The sequence below is a fragment of the Cervus elaphus genome, chromosome 29 (assembly GCF_910594005.1).
Source record: "Cervus elaphus chromosome 29, mCerEla1.1, whole genome shotgun sequence".
In the NCBI taxonomy this organism is placed as follows: Eukaryota; Metazoa; Chordata; class Mammalia; order Artiodactyla; family Cervidae; genus Cervus; species Cervus elaphus.
In genome coordinates, this window is record NC_057843.1 from 53,880,246 (window position 1) to 53,892,642 (window position 12,397).

General features: G+C 47.1%; 1 protein-coding gene across 1 annotated transcript; it reads right to left on the bottom strand.

Moving 5' to 3' along the window:
* Window positions 1-2,061: 2,061 nt before the first annotated feature.
* NPAP1 (nuclear pore associated protein 1) lies at window positions 2,062-5,462 on the bottom strand. The gene is made up of 3 exons (XM_043890951.1): window positions 3,147-5,462; window positions 2,483-2,615; window positions 2,062-2,321 (listed from the first exon to the last, which is right to left on the bottom strand). The coding sequence occupies exons 1-3, from the start codon at window positions 5,460-5,462 to the stop codon at window positions 2,062-2,064; spliced, it is 2,709 nt and encodes a 902-aa protein (XP_043746886.1).
* Window positions 5,463-12,397: the final 6,935 nt, after the last annotated feature.

Here is a 12,397-nt window from a genome sequence, read left to right on the forward strand (position 1 = left end):
TAAACTTGAAGTAAACTTAAATTTTCAACAATTACAGAGCAGGCATGGACTCTTCCTTTGTTTCTCCAGACACATGAACCTGGATACAAAGTCCATCCTCTCTAGGTGAAGTGGGAACATACAAAGATGACTGGCCTAAGTTTCAATTGGATAAAAAGATGCACAAAAGAGACATTTAAACATTTTCAAAAACGAAAACCATAAAGTGTGTTTCCTCTTCACACATCAGGGATTATCTAGCCTCTGGTGTGGTTAGAGTGGTGCAGGGGGAGAGAGAGAGACATAGAGAAGTAAGGATGAGTTGCCCTGTCTCTCCCTCCTCTGGACCTTAGTTCTTCCTGGACTGTCACTCCTTACACTCAAAGCAGATTTCAGAAGTCAGCACACATGGTCATAATGTATGCCTAGCTCCACAACCCAGTCACTGGGACCCAGAAAATTTTGCAACCTTAAGTCTGCCTCAACACATCATGACTCATATATATCAATGAGTAAAGACACATAAACAGTAGTAGATTAACAAGAATAAGTTTTTACTTATATATAAATTACATATATACATATTTGTACATAAAGCTGGTGAAAGATAAGGGTCCATTGAGGCAAATGGGTAGGGGGAGAGGAAGCAGTTAAAGACAGCAGTAGAACTTGCCAGTTCCAAGTGTAGGGAAAATAGCCAGAAGTTTGGGTCGGCCAAGTTTACAGTCAAATCAGGGATGGCATAGTGGATGATACATGCAGATTATTTTCCATCCTCCAAATGGAACTTCTCAATTCTGGTATGTAGTTCTGAACTGGGCTCATATGCTTCCCACCCTGCAACACACACACCCACATTCCTCACCCATGCACATACAACACACACCTACTCGTGCACACCGCTGAGAGTGTGGTCCTTTGGCTCATTGTAGGAAGAAAGCAGGTTAACAGTTTCACTTAAATGGGCAGAGTCGTTTTCCAGCAAAGCCCATTCATCATTGCATGGAATCTGCAGAACAAGATATGCTCTTTATTCATTGAGTTTCTTCACAGAAGAAAGGAGTTTGCTAATGCTCCAGTGAAATCCTGGGCAGGTGATGAAAGTACCAGACCCAGAGCACAGACGCAGCTTCCCTGACCAGGAGCCGCTAAACACAACATTGAGCTCCTCCAAAGTCAGAGGGGTGCCCTGAGTTGGGTCCCAGGAGTTCTGAGTACAGACGTTCCTCTCTAAATATATATGGTGCTATCCTCCATCATACTACGTGGGTTTGGGCTGGGGAGGCCTGGGTGCTTTGTATGAATGGAACACCAGAAGTGTACTCAATCACAGCGGGTGAGGTGCTGGCCCCCATCACCCGCTCTGTGCTTTGCATATATGAGGTCCGAGTCCAGTGGCAGGTGCTGACACTGGGGCCTCCCATCCTAGATGAGATGTGGCTCCTTCCATGTGTTCACCCATGGTGTATTGGCCAGGTGGGTCCCAGTTGTACCAATGGGAAGTGTGGATACCAGGTCCTCCATTCCTGGGAATGATGATGTTCCCTCCTATACCACCACCACTTGGATCTTGGACAGGTGGACCCCTTGTGTTTGGAAATAAGGTGGAACTTCTAGTGGCTTTCAAGCCAGGGGTGTGTCTCACACTTGCAAACCCAATGGATGCAGTGTTGTTCTGGTGAAAAGTTGAAACTGACTTGTCCCTTAACACAAATTTCTTCTTCATGGTGATGGGATTTGTAACTGTAGATTTTCTACACTCATGTGGGTCCTGGGTGCAGTGATGGGAAGTGGTAACACCCCGACCTCTAACCATAAGGATGGTGGTGTCCCCTGCTGTGACTCTACCACCTGGACTTGGCTCAAGGAAACCCCAGGCATTTGGATTCAAGTTGGAACCAGATATGTGCCTGGATGCTGGGATGGTGGCTTGTCCTTCCTACTGCAGCAGGCATGCTGCAATGAGATGACCCCAAGGTGATCTGGCCACAGTAGGAACACAGGTGGTGCTGGGTGTCCCACACAGTTCTGTCCAAAAGTTAGGTGGGCCAGATGATTCTGAATAAGTGAGGCCTAGGGCATTCACACCAACCCAAAACTCCCACCAGCCATAGAGGCTGCAGGTCCCATCAACAGTGGGCCTGATGTGGTACTAGCAGACAGCAAGCTACTGTCTCCAGTACTGGGCACTGTGGTATCCACTCCAAAACCAGAAGTAGCAGATACATCCCTGGGGAAAATACCTGAGCTGTAGACAAAGGCCGGCTGCATGTTGATGGTGGTGGTGGAAGACAGGGGATCTGGTAAATCTGAATCCATTATCCTTCCTCTGTGTGGCTGGACTGCAGAAGAGGTTAGCTTTTTATCTTGTGCTAGGGCTAATGGGTTTCCCAGTGGAATAGACTTGTTAGACTTCTTCCTATTGTTGGCCCCAGATGTGGGCTGAAGGGTGAGTTCTGGGTCCAAGCTTCTGGGTTTCAAGCTTCACTTGAAACATGGGTACCTCTGTTGACCAACTCCACAGGTAAATAAGTCGAGGCTTGGGTCCAGGCATTGCTGCCACTGGGTGCTGTGTTCTCAGAACCAGGAACAGCCATGTGATATGGGTAGTGGTTCTCCTTGGAGTCAGAGGTAGACTGGAAAGTAAAGTCTGAGGAGGAGGTGCATCCATAGCATTGCTGTAAAAGACTGGTTTGACATCTGTAGAGATGCTGACTGCTGAAGCATAGATAACTGCTGAAGCCATAGGTGGGGGGCTGGGGAAAACAGGAGCTGAAGCCATAGATGGGGGTTTGGGGAAAACAGGAGCTGAAGCCATAGATGGGGGGCTGGGGGAGGCAGGACCCAAAGCCATAATTTGGGGACTGAGGGAAACAGCCAAAGCCATAGAGGGGGGGCCAGGGAAGACAGGACCCAAAGCTGTAGATGGGGGGCTAGGGGAGATAGTGGCCGGAACCCTAGATGGAGGGATGGGGAAGACACTGGCTGGAGTCCTAGATAGTGGGACTGGGGAAGACAGGATCCAAGGCTGTAGATGAGGGACCAAGGGAGACATCAGCCGGAGTCCCAGGTGGGGGCCCAGGGAAGGCAGTAGCCTGATCCCCAGGTGGTGGCCCGGGCAAGGCGGCAGCCTAATCCCCAGGTGGGGGCCCGGGCAAGGCGGCAGCCTGATCCCCAGGTGGGGGCCCGGGCAAGGCGGCAGCCTGATCCCCAGGTGGGGGCCCGGGCAAGGCGGCAGCCTGATCCCCAGGTGGGGGCCCGGGCAAGGCGGCAGCCTGATCCCCAGGTGGGGGCCCGGGCAAGGCGGCAGCCTGATCCCCAGGTGGGGGCCCGGGCAAGGCGGCAGCCTGATCCCCAGGTGGGGGCCCGGGCAAGGCGGCAGCTGCATCCGCAGGTGCGGACCCTGGGAAGACGGCAGCCGGAGCCCCAGATGAGGGCCCGGGAATGGCGGCAGCCTGATCCCCAGGTGGGGGCCCGGGGAAGACGGCAGCCGGAGCCCCAGATGGGGGCCTGGGAAGAACAGAGGCTCTCTGCTGCTCATCAGTGGCTGCAAATGTGGGGTGAGGGTTGGTTTGGGAGTCAAAGGGATAGTTAAAAATTGAAGCGCGGCAGGAGACCATTGGCACAAATGGGCCGGTGGTGTCTGATCTCTCTGCAGTGTGTGTCTGCTCCACCCCAATACCTGGGGGAGACTGAAAAATTACAGCTTGAGAAGGGGGCGTAGTGTCCATGTCAGTGATGCCCGAATCTGAAGGAGACGGGGGGGTCACACTTGCAGATGCTATGACTGTGGTGGTCACAGGGACTGCAGAAGAAGTGATGGGCTGCTCAGTTGGAACAGGGGGAGCGATGGGAGGGTCTGGAAGAGGGGTGAGTAAGTATAAGGGAGGGGGAGAATCTACACACATGGGTGTTGGGGATTCATTTCTGTAGGAGGGTGGCTGGAAGGGGAGGGTTGGGGTGCTCAGAGGTGTGGAGAGGTCAGAAATAAAAGGTGGTGTTGCTCTGGCTGAACACGAAGTGCCTGCATCCTCCTTAACGGTAATTCCCACAATGGGATTGAAAACTGGAGGAAGAAGAGGATCTGCAGGAATAGCAGAATGAGAGGGGGCTGTGTGTCTTGCCACCCGATCCGTATAAGGTGTCAGGCAAGGTGGAAGGCCAGCCAGATTGGGGAATCTGGAGGACAGGTCGGCCAAGTCGGTGGTGGTAGGAGGGACCTGCAAAACGTGACTGACCGGAGCCAGGCAGCCTGTGGTCCCTGGGGCGGGCGGAGCGGTGCTGCGGCGTCGCATGGCCTTCCTTGCATCCTTCAGGATTCTGTTCCGCTGACGGTCCATGTTTTGTTTCAGGGTGCCCCAGGTTTTGGCGAGAGTCATGCCTGGAAGCTTCGGAGGTGGGGGAAGGTCACTGCGACCCCACGGCAGCGGCAGCGGTGGCGGCCGAGGCGGCAGCAGCGGCGGCAGCGGCAGAAAAAGCGGCGGGGGCATCTTCCTCTTGCAGGGGCGCCTACTGCCGGCAGCTCCCGGGGGAGAAGAGCCTCTCCGCGGGGGGTCTGAAGGTGCTTCACGCTGCAGCGCCTTCCCGGACACCGGTGACTCTGGGGAGCCGGGCTGGTGGTCTTCACCCAGCACTTCTTCTACTGGCCTCTCGGGCAGCAGGCTGCAGCACGGACTTGGGGCAGAGAGCACCGAGGCCAGGGGGCCAGGCTGCGAGGGAGGCCGGCCGTCTCCAGCAGTGCCGTCTGAGCAGATGGCGGGGCTTTGGGAGGAAGGCTTCGTCCGAGACACCTGGGCTTTCTCACTGACGTTGTCTTCTGGGTGCACCGGCAGGAGGTTTGGAGGCTCGGGACTGCACTGGAGGGGCGGGAGGAGCCCGCCGGTCTCCTGGGGCCTAGGTGTCCTTGTCACAGCCCCGCTGCGGTACGGACTCATCTTTCCGTTGGCCTCTCCTTCGGCCTCTGTGTGACCTTCCTCCTTTGTCACGACTTCCCTGCGCTCTTCCCGGACCATCGCCTTACTCTCCTTTGCGCAAGGAAGTGGGCGGTGACTGGTTGGTACCGGCTTCCCAGCCTTGCCTACCTGAACATGTAGCTCAGGGAGTGAAGGCAGGAGAGTAATTTTGCGCCCTGGTGGAGGAATTCTGACGGTTCTCGAAGGTCCGAACATCATGGAATTACGAGTGGACAGGACGGGCTTCTTCTTCGGCAACTCCCTCAAGTTCGCCAGGGGTAGGACGCCCACACGGGAGTACCCAGCCTGCTGGATTGGGTACCAACTTTTCGGCGCGATGTAAGAGCCGGATGATAAAGGCACTCGGTCCTGGTTGAGCAGCCTGCGGCCAGGGTGTAAAGCAGGAGCTGGGGCGGCTGGGTGGCCCCGGCCAGATGTGATGGCATCCCGACGGCGCAAAACCAGCGAGCGACGGCCCAGCGGGTGCCGGCGGCGGAGCGCGGAAACAAGTTTACACAGTAAATTGCCCATATAGGACAGATTGTGCGCCAAATACCTCGAGAATAGAATGTGAAACTGGGACAGCGTCTCCCTAGCTTCTGACTCCTCTCGTGGTCAAACACGCACTGGAGGGAGGAGGACTCAGCCTGGCATTTGTGACACGTCCATGGTATACGCGTCACAGAGAAAATGCGCTCCGCGCGCACGTGGCAAACTCTGGGGCAAAGGGCGGGGCCCAGCGCATGACCCCTCCTGGACTCTCTAGCCGCTGAGACTTCCCACTGTGGGTGGCAGGTGTTTGGCAACAGATGGGCCACCATGCAGAGACTGTTTAGGACTGTGGGGGCCTCCTCCTCCAGAGCTCATCCTATCTGGCACCTCATCATGCAGCCCCCTTGGTGCCTGCGTGTGTATCGGCTGGCCCTTCCCTGCCTGGGTCTCAGAGACCTGTGCGAAGCTGACTGCAGGAGCCACCCACCCTGCCGGGGGGTCGTCCAGCACCTGTGGCCCCCCCACCCCCACCCCCAGCTTCTCTGCGAGGCCAGGAGCCAGGAGCACCTTCTCCGCGGCTGCTCCTCTGCCATCATCACCAGCCAGAATGCAGAGCCCTCACCTGGCCGGGTGCTGCACCCCACCACCCCCTTTCCTGGCAGGTAAGGCCCTTTCTTCACTTCTTTTTAGAAATTTGATACAACAGTTAAATCTTAGACTGTTCTTCAGGGTGTGCAGATGGTAATGGCTTAGCCAGGATGTGAACCAAACCTGCTCTGGGCTGTGGTGCCTCTCTGCCATACATGCTTCACATGTTACTGTTCTTTTCTTGTACTCCTTATGGCACTTAGCCCTAAGTGTCATACCTATAATGAGTCTATATCCTACCCTGTAGAAGGTTTTCTTTTGCTCAATTCATGAATTGATCACCTACTGCACTGGGTTCTGGTCTCAGAAGATGCAGGTTAAGGACCAGCAGTTGTCAGCATAGCACCAGCGGAGGTTTTCCCTTTGGTATAGTTTGAAGGATCCAGATATGTAAAGATTATAGTCTAGATAAATCATGGGCTTTCCGGAAAGAAATTTACCAGTGCATTATTCTGTATGGATTAGAAGCCTATTTCTATGGCCTTCCTGGAGTATGTTCAGTAAGGCAACTCATTCATGTTGAGAAAGCAAATACATCATTTATTGCAGCTTCATAGTGGAGCACTGTGTCAGTTTAAAATAGTCAGTACAATTTGGTCACTGTGAGCATGTCAGCTTGGTCCACTCTTTACTACCATATATAATTCTAGAGATTCTTATGCCCAGGAGAGAAGTCACACTCTTGGGTGTCTAAGACAAGGGAGACATGTTATTATTCATGAGGTAGAAGCTTCAAAATAATAGGAAAGAACTGAAAACTCCTAGTCTAACATGGCTTTATTGAGTTTGAATCTTGTTTCTTTGGCTTACTTCATTGGAGTGTTTTCTTTCTCCTGGGATGACATTGTGTGTTACCCACCAGGCATGTGACAGGTAGAGGTTTCAGAACCCAGAATTGTATTGATCAGTGAAGCTTTATTTATATATTTTAGTTTAAAATCTATTTAAAATAACACTGGACATAATTCATATATTATAAATTAGTTTGCCCTCTGCTCTTGAGATTCTTTTTATAGTATGTCAGAGCAAATTTGGACTTCCATCCCCAATAAGATTTGAGATTGGAGGACACAAAAGGTTTTTCTCAGACCTAAATTATGTCTGAAAAAAGCGAGAAATATCATAAGCCCTATCTGACCTCTCTAGGAGCAGAAATGATTTACAGCCGTGGCATTTAACCATAATTCCTTGATCTCGTTTGAGAAGAGTTCAGTAAGGAACAATCTCTTCATTTTTGTTTCTTCCTTATTTTCTTGTCTTGCTTACCGACAATCCATTGTAATCCATGAATTAATATGGCAGCAGGCTGAGTGGTCTCTGGAGCTCATTCAAGTAACTTTTTTCCCTAAAATAACTTTAATTTCCTTGTTTTTCAGCTCCTCTTCTTTCCTTGCCCTTTACTGTAACCAGAACTCACCAAAAGCTAACTGGCTTTGTGCAGACCCTTCTTAGGACAATCTTTCCTTAATTATTTTATTCATCACTCTGTTTCATTTTTTGCCTTCTCGAAATATGTTGAAATCTTTCTGTAGTTGATGACTTCCACAACCTCTTGGCTTTTATTGGCTTATTAATTTTGGTATTTCTACACTTTTATCTAAGTATGGTTTCAGAAGGAACAGAAAGTAAATATGTGTCCTAGTCTGCCATCTTGAGCTGAAAATCCCTGTCAATTTTAGCATCCAGCATTCCCATGAGGTGGGGGTGGGGGGCAACCTTGGTATTAGTAGGTGTAACACTCAAGATTTCAGCTTTTCTTGGGCAGTCACTAAAGACATAGTATGTGGTAATTTCTAATGGGAAAATAATAACTATTTCATGGAATTTATTTGAGGATTACATTAGATAATGAACATACAAATGCTTTCTAAAGTTTAAAAGTCCATAAAAATGTTTTTTGTTATTGATTTGTTGCTACTTCAATTTTACTTGACAGTGATTTATGACCTTGCTTATGTGAGAAGATGCCTTCTGATTTGTTGTTTTGAAAGTTAGATTATATTTTTCAACAGCTCAATGAAAATAACATCATTTCTGAAGGTTAAGGGTGAAGCTGTAAATGTTTCTTCATAGCTATCACTTTATAATATTTTCAGTAGCTAATTCACTCATGTATTCCTCCTCCCAATTTTTTTGTGGACCTACTACCAGCCAGATCTTTACTTCAGGTGTTGGAAAACATTTTCCAGATTTTTAAATATGTATCTTAGGCTTGGTGGGCCGTATACAGTTTCTGTAGCTTCTTCTCCTCTTTCTTCAGCAGCCTTTCAAAATGTGAGTCTCAGTATTAGCTTACCGGTCATAAAAAAACAGGCTGAGCTCACAATGATTTGTGAGCAATTATTTGCCAGCCCCTGCTCTATGTTGTCACTGGGTGAAAGGTAGATTTTTGAGTAAATCATGTCTTTGAGACAACTCTTGGTCTTCCAGAGCTTGTCCTTACTCTCTTGCAGTTTCGAATCAACAGGGCATTCAGAGAGATCCTGTTAAAACATAAATCAGATTGTGTTGCTCAGATCTCTTCAGTGACTTACTCCAAGCAGGAAGCAATGTCCTCAGAGTGCCTCCACAGGCCTAGGAATCTGGGCCTCTGTTTGCTCCCTGACTTGTTGCTTCTCCTCTCTACTTTGCTCACTGTATTTCCCACACACTGACATCCTTTCTGTTCCTTGAATACTCTAGGCACATTCTTGCTGCTTTCTCTTTCCATCTGACACTTCCCTCTGCTGGTAATATTCATTCCCCAGATATGCACTTTGCTCCCTTCCACAGCCACCTTAAATTCCTTGATAAATTTTATCTTCCCCATAAAGCCTTCATTTATTACTTAATTTCAAGTGGCAGGTGCCTTCTATCAGCCATCTCCATCTCCCTACCATGCTTTCTGTTTTTTCTCCAGCACTTACCTGATATACTAGTTATTCTATGCATCTATTTAATTTTTATTTACATATTTGCACTTGTATTTTTATATTTGCTTGTTTATTTTTGTCTGTCCCCTCAACTGGAGAGAGGGTGTATTCATCTGTGTTGATCACTGCTGTGTCATCAACCTACAAAACATACTGAAGAATGGTGCCTGAAACTTGATAAGGGATGAAGAAATTGGCCACATAGCTAAATATGCCCGTAAATTAATGAACAAATCTACGGGCTTCTGGATTGAGGGCTAATGAAAAGAGGAAGGCAAATGTTTGGGACAGGGTACTACAAGAAGTAGAATTTGGAATACTCTGATAGCTATCCTAATAGATAAGGTCTTATTAATTTAGATAGTTTTAATGAGAAAGCTGGGAACTAGGGACACACAGCATCAAGATTTTTATAATGTATTGTATAGAGTTCTTTTTAAGTGTGCACAGATATCACTGAAAATCTATGCATGTGTGCATGCCTCTATTACATTTTTTAGTGCTTTACCAGCCCCTCAAGGACAGGGATATAGTAAGTAGCAGTGTCTTTCCTTTCAGTTCAGTTCAGTCACTCAGTCATGTCTGACTCTTTGCGACCCCATGAATCGCAGCACACCAGGCCTCCCTGTCCATCACCAACTCCCGGAGTTTACTCAAACTCATCTCCATCGAGTCAGTGATGCCACCCAGCCATCTCATCCTCTGTTGTCCCCTTCTCCTCCTGCCCCCAATCCCTCCCAGCATCAGGGTCTTTTCCAGTGAGTCAACTCTTTGCATGAGGTGGCCAAAGTATTGGAGTTTCAGCTTCAGCATCAGTCCTTCCAATGAACACCCAGGACTGATTTCCTTTAGGATGGACTGGTTGGATCTCCTTGTAGTCCAAGGGACTCTCAAGAGTCTTCTCCAACACCATAGTTCAAAAGGATCAATTTTTTGGTGCTCATCTTTCTTCACAGTCCAACTCTCACATCCATACATGACCACTGGAAAAACCATGGCCTTGACTAGACGGACCGTTGTTGGCAAAGTAATGTCTCTGCTTTTTAATATGCTATCTAGGTTGGCCATAACTTTCCTTCCAAGGAGTAAGCATCTTTTAATTTCATGGCTGCAATCACCATCTGCAGTGATTTTGGAGCCCCAAAAGATAGTCTGACACTGTTTCCACTGTTTCCCCATCTATTTCCCATGAAGTGCTGGGACCAGATGCCATGATCTTAGTTTTCAGAATGTTGAGCTTTAAGTAAACTTTTTCACTCTCCTCTTTCACTTTCATCAAGAGGCTCTTTAGTTCTTCTTCACTTTCTGCCATAAAGGTGGTGTCATCTGCATATCTGAGGTTATTGATATTTCTCCTGGCAATCTTGATTCCAGCTTGTGCTTCTTCCAGCCAAGCATTTCTCATGATGTACTCTGCATATAAGGTAAATAAGCAGGGTGACAATATACAGCCTTGATGTACTCCTTTTCCTATTTGGAACCAGCCTGTTGTTCCATGTCCAGTTCTAACTGTTGCTTCCTGACCTGCATATAGGTTTCTCAAGAGGCAGATCAGGTGGTCTGGTATTCCTATCTCTTTCAGAATTTTCCACAGTTTATTGTGATCCACACAGTCTTAATTTGTTCAAAATTATATCATAATTTATTTGCAACCATGAAACTAGACTTAGTTTTTGAGTAGACCCTCCCTAGAAATCTGTGACATTAATAAAAGCAACAAACATGTGTTCAGCTTCCAATGATACACATAATACAGACTCAGTTATGGGCCATCCATTTTAATGAAGGCATAAAGTAATTTAATAAATACAGAGCAAAGAGAATATTAAGTTTTGTCCTCTGTTAATATTAATAATGGATAAAGTGGGCTCCAACACCTTCAAGATAGCTTGAGACCATCATCTCTGTGTAATGGCAGAGGGATATTCAGCTAGGATATTGTTCTCTGTAACTCAGAAAAATACCCATAATATATAATGATACTTACTGAGTCAGATATGGGACATTTGGGTGATTAGGAGTCCTTTAGCATGATTCTTTCAGATGCCTTAGCTACAAGATGAAGCTAGCAGCTTTGGACACTTTCAGCAATGAAGAGTTTGTTTGAGTGTTAATTTTCGTGCTGAATGAAATTAGCTTATTTCTTCTTGAAAGCCTCCCACATACCATTTCTAACCTCTGTTTTCTTTTTGGAAAGACTTTTAGAAATTAAAGATCAAGATAAAAAATGAATCACAACTTAAATGATACATGGAATATTTTTCTGACTTAAAAGACCATGCAGAATTAAATATGACCCAGTTCAAATCTGAGCTACTAGGGCTTCTCTGGTAGCTCAGATTATAAAGAATCTGCTTGCAATGCAGGAGACCCAATTTCAATCCCTGGGCTGGGAAGATCCCCTGGAGAAGGAAATGGCAACCCATTCCAGTATTCTTGCCTAGAAAATCCCATAGACAGAGGAGCTTGGCAGGCTACAGTCCATAGGGTCACAAAGAGTCAGACAGGACTGAAGCGACTTAGACTAGCACAGTTCAAATGTTAATTTCATTTTAATGTGTATAATGGAGTGGAATCTCCAAGGTGCCAGAAAACAAGAATTCACCCTACCTACTTGAAACTGCAGCACAGCACACACACACTTCAGTTACCAGTTCCGTTCATTCCACAGAATTATCCTCATCAAACATAGTATCTGGGATGTATCTCACTTAGTTTTAAGAATTTCCAGATAACTCTTCATACATAGTGTTACAATTCCAATCTTGCCAAGTCCTGCACCAGTTACATAGAATACAGCACATTTTATTTCTCTGGGTTGTTCAGATTCCAGTGAAAGAAGAATGGAGTGGGACCAAAGAGATCAGGATTCTTATCCCAGATTTACCATAAAATAATTGTGTTCTCAGGAAAATTGTAGTTATTCTAGACCCCTTTCCTTTTCTTTCTTTCCACAGAGTTGCACTAGATGACACCAAATAACATCCCACTCTTTGCAGTAATACCGTCGATATTGTTGGTATTCTGAAACAAATGAAGACAATGACATCTGAAGCTGTGCACTGTCTCTGTAACTATGTTTTTAGAGTTGCCTCTATTTTAAAAATGAAAAGATGGCTGAACACAGAAGTAGATGTTTTGACCAGAGGCTCCCAAGTAAATGCAACTAAACCACAAGTTTCTGTCTTTCCCGAAGCTCACTTAACTGAAACTTGGCTGCTGGATATTAAGCTCTAAAGCATATTATCAGCGTATTTTAAAAGAAGCTATTCTTCTAGGATTTCTAATTAATAGCAGGAAGTTTTGAAATTGTTAAAAGATCACCTGATCTTGTGGGATTTACAGCTCCATTTTCCAGTCAAGCAAGTTGAATTAGGGCATCTGAACTTCTGGATGCATCTCAGAACTAAAATT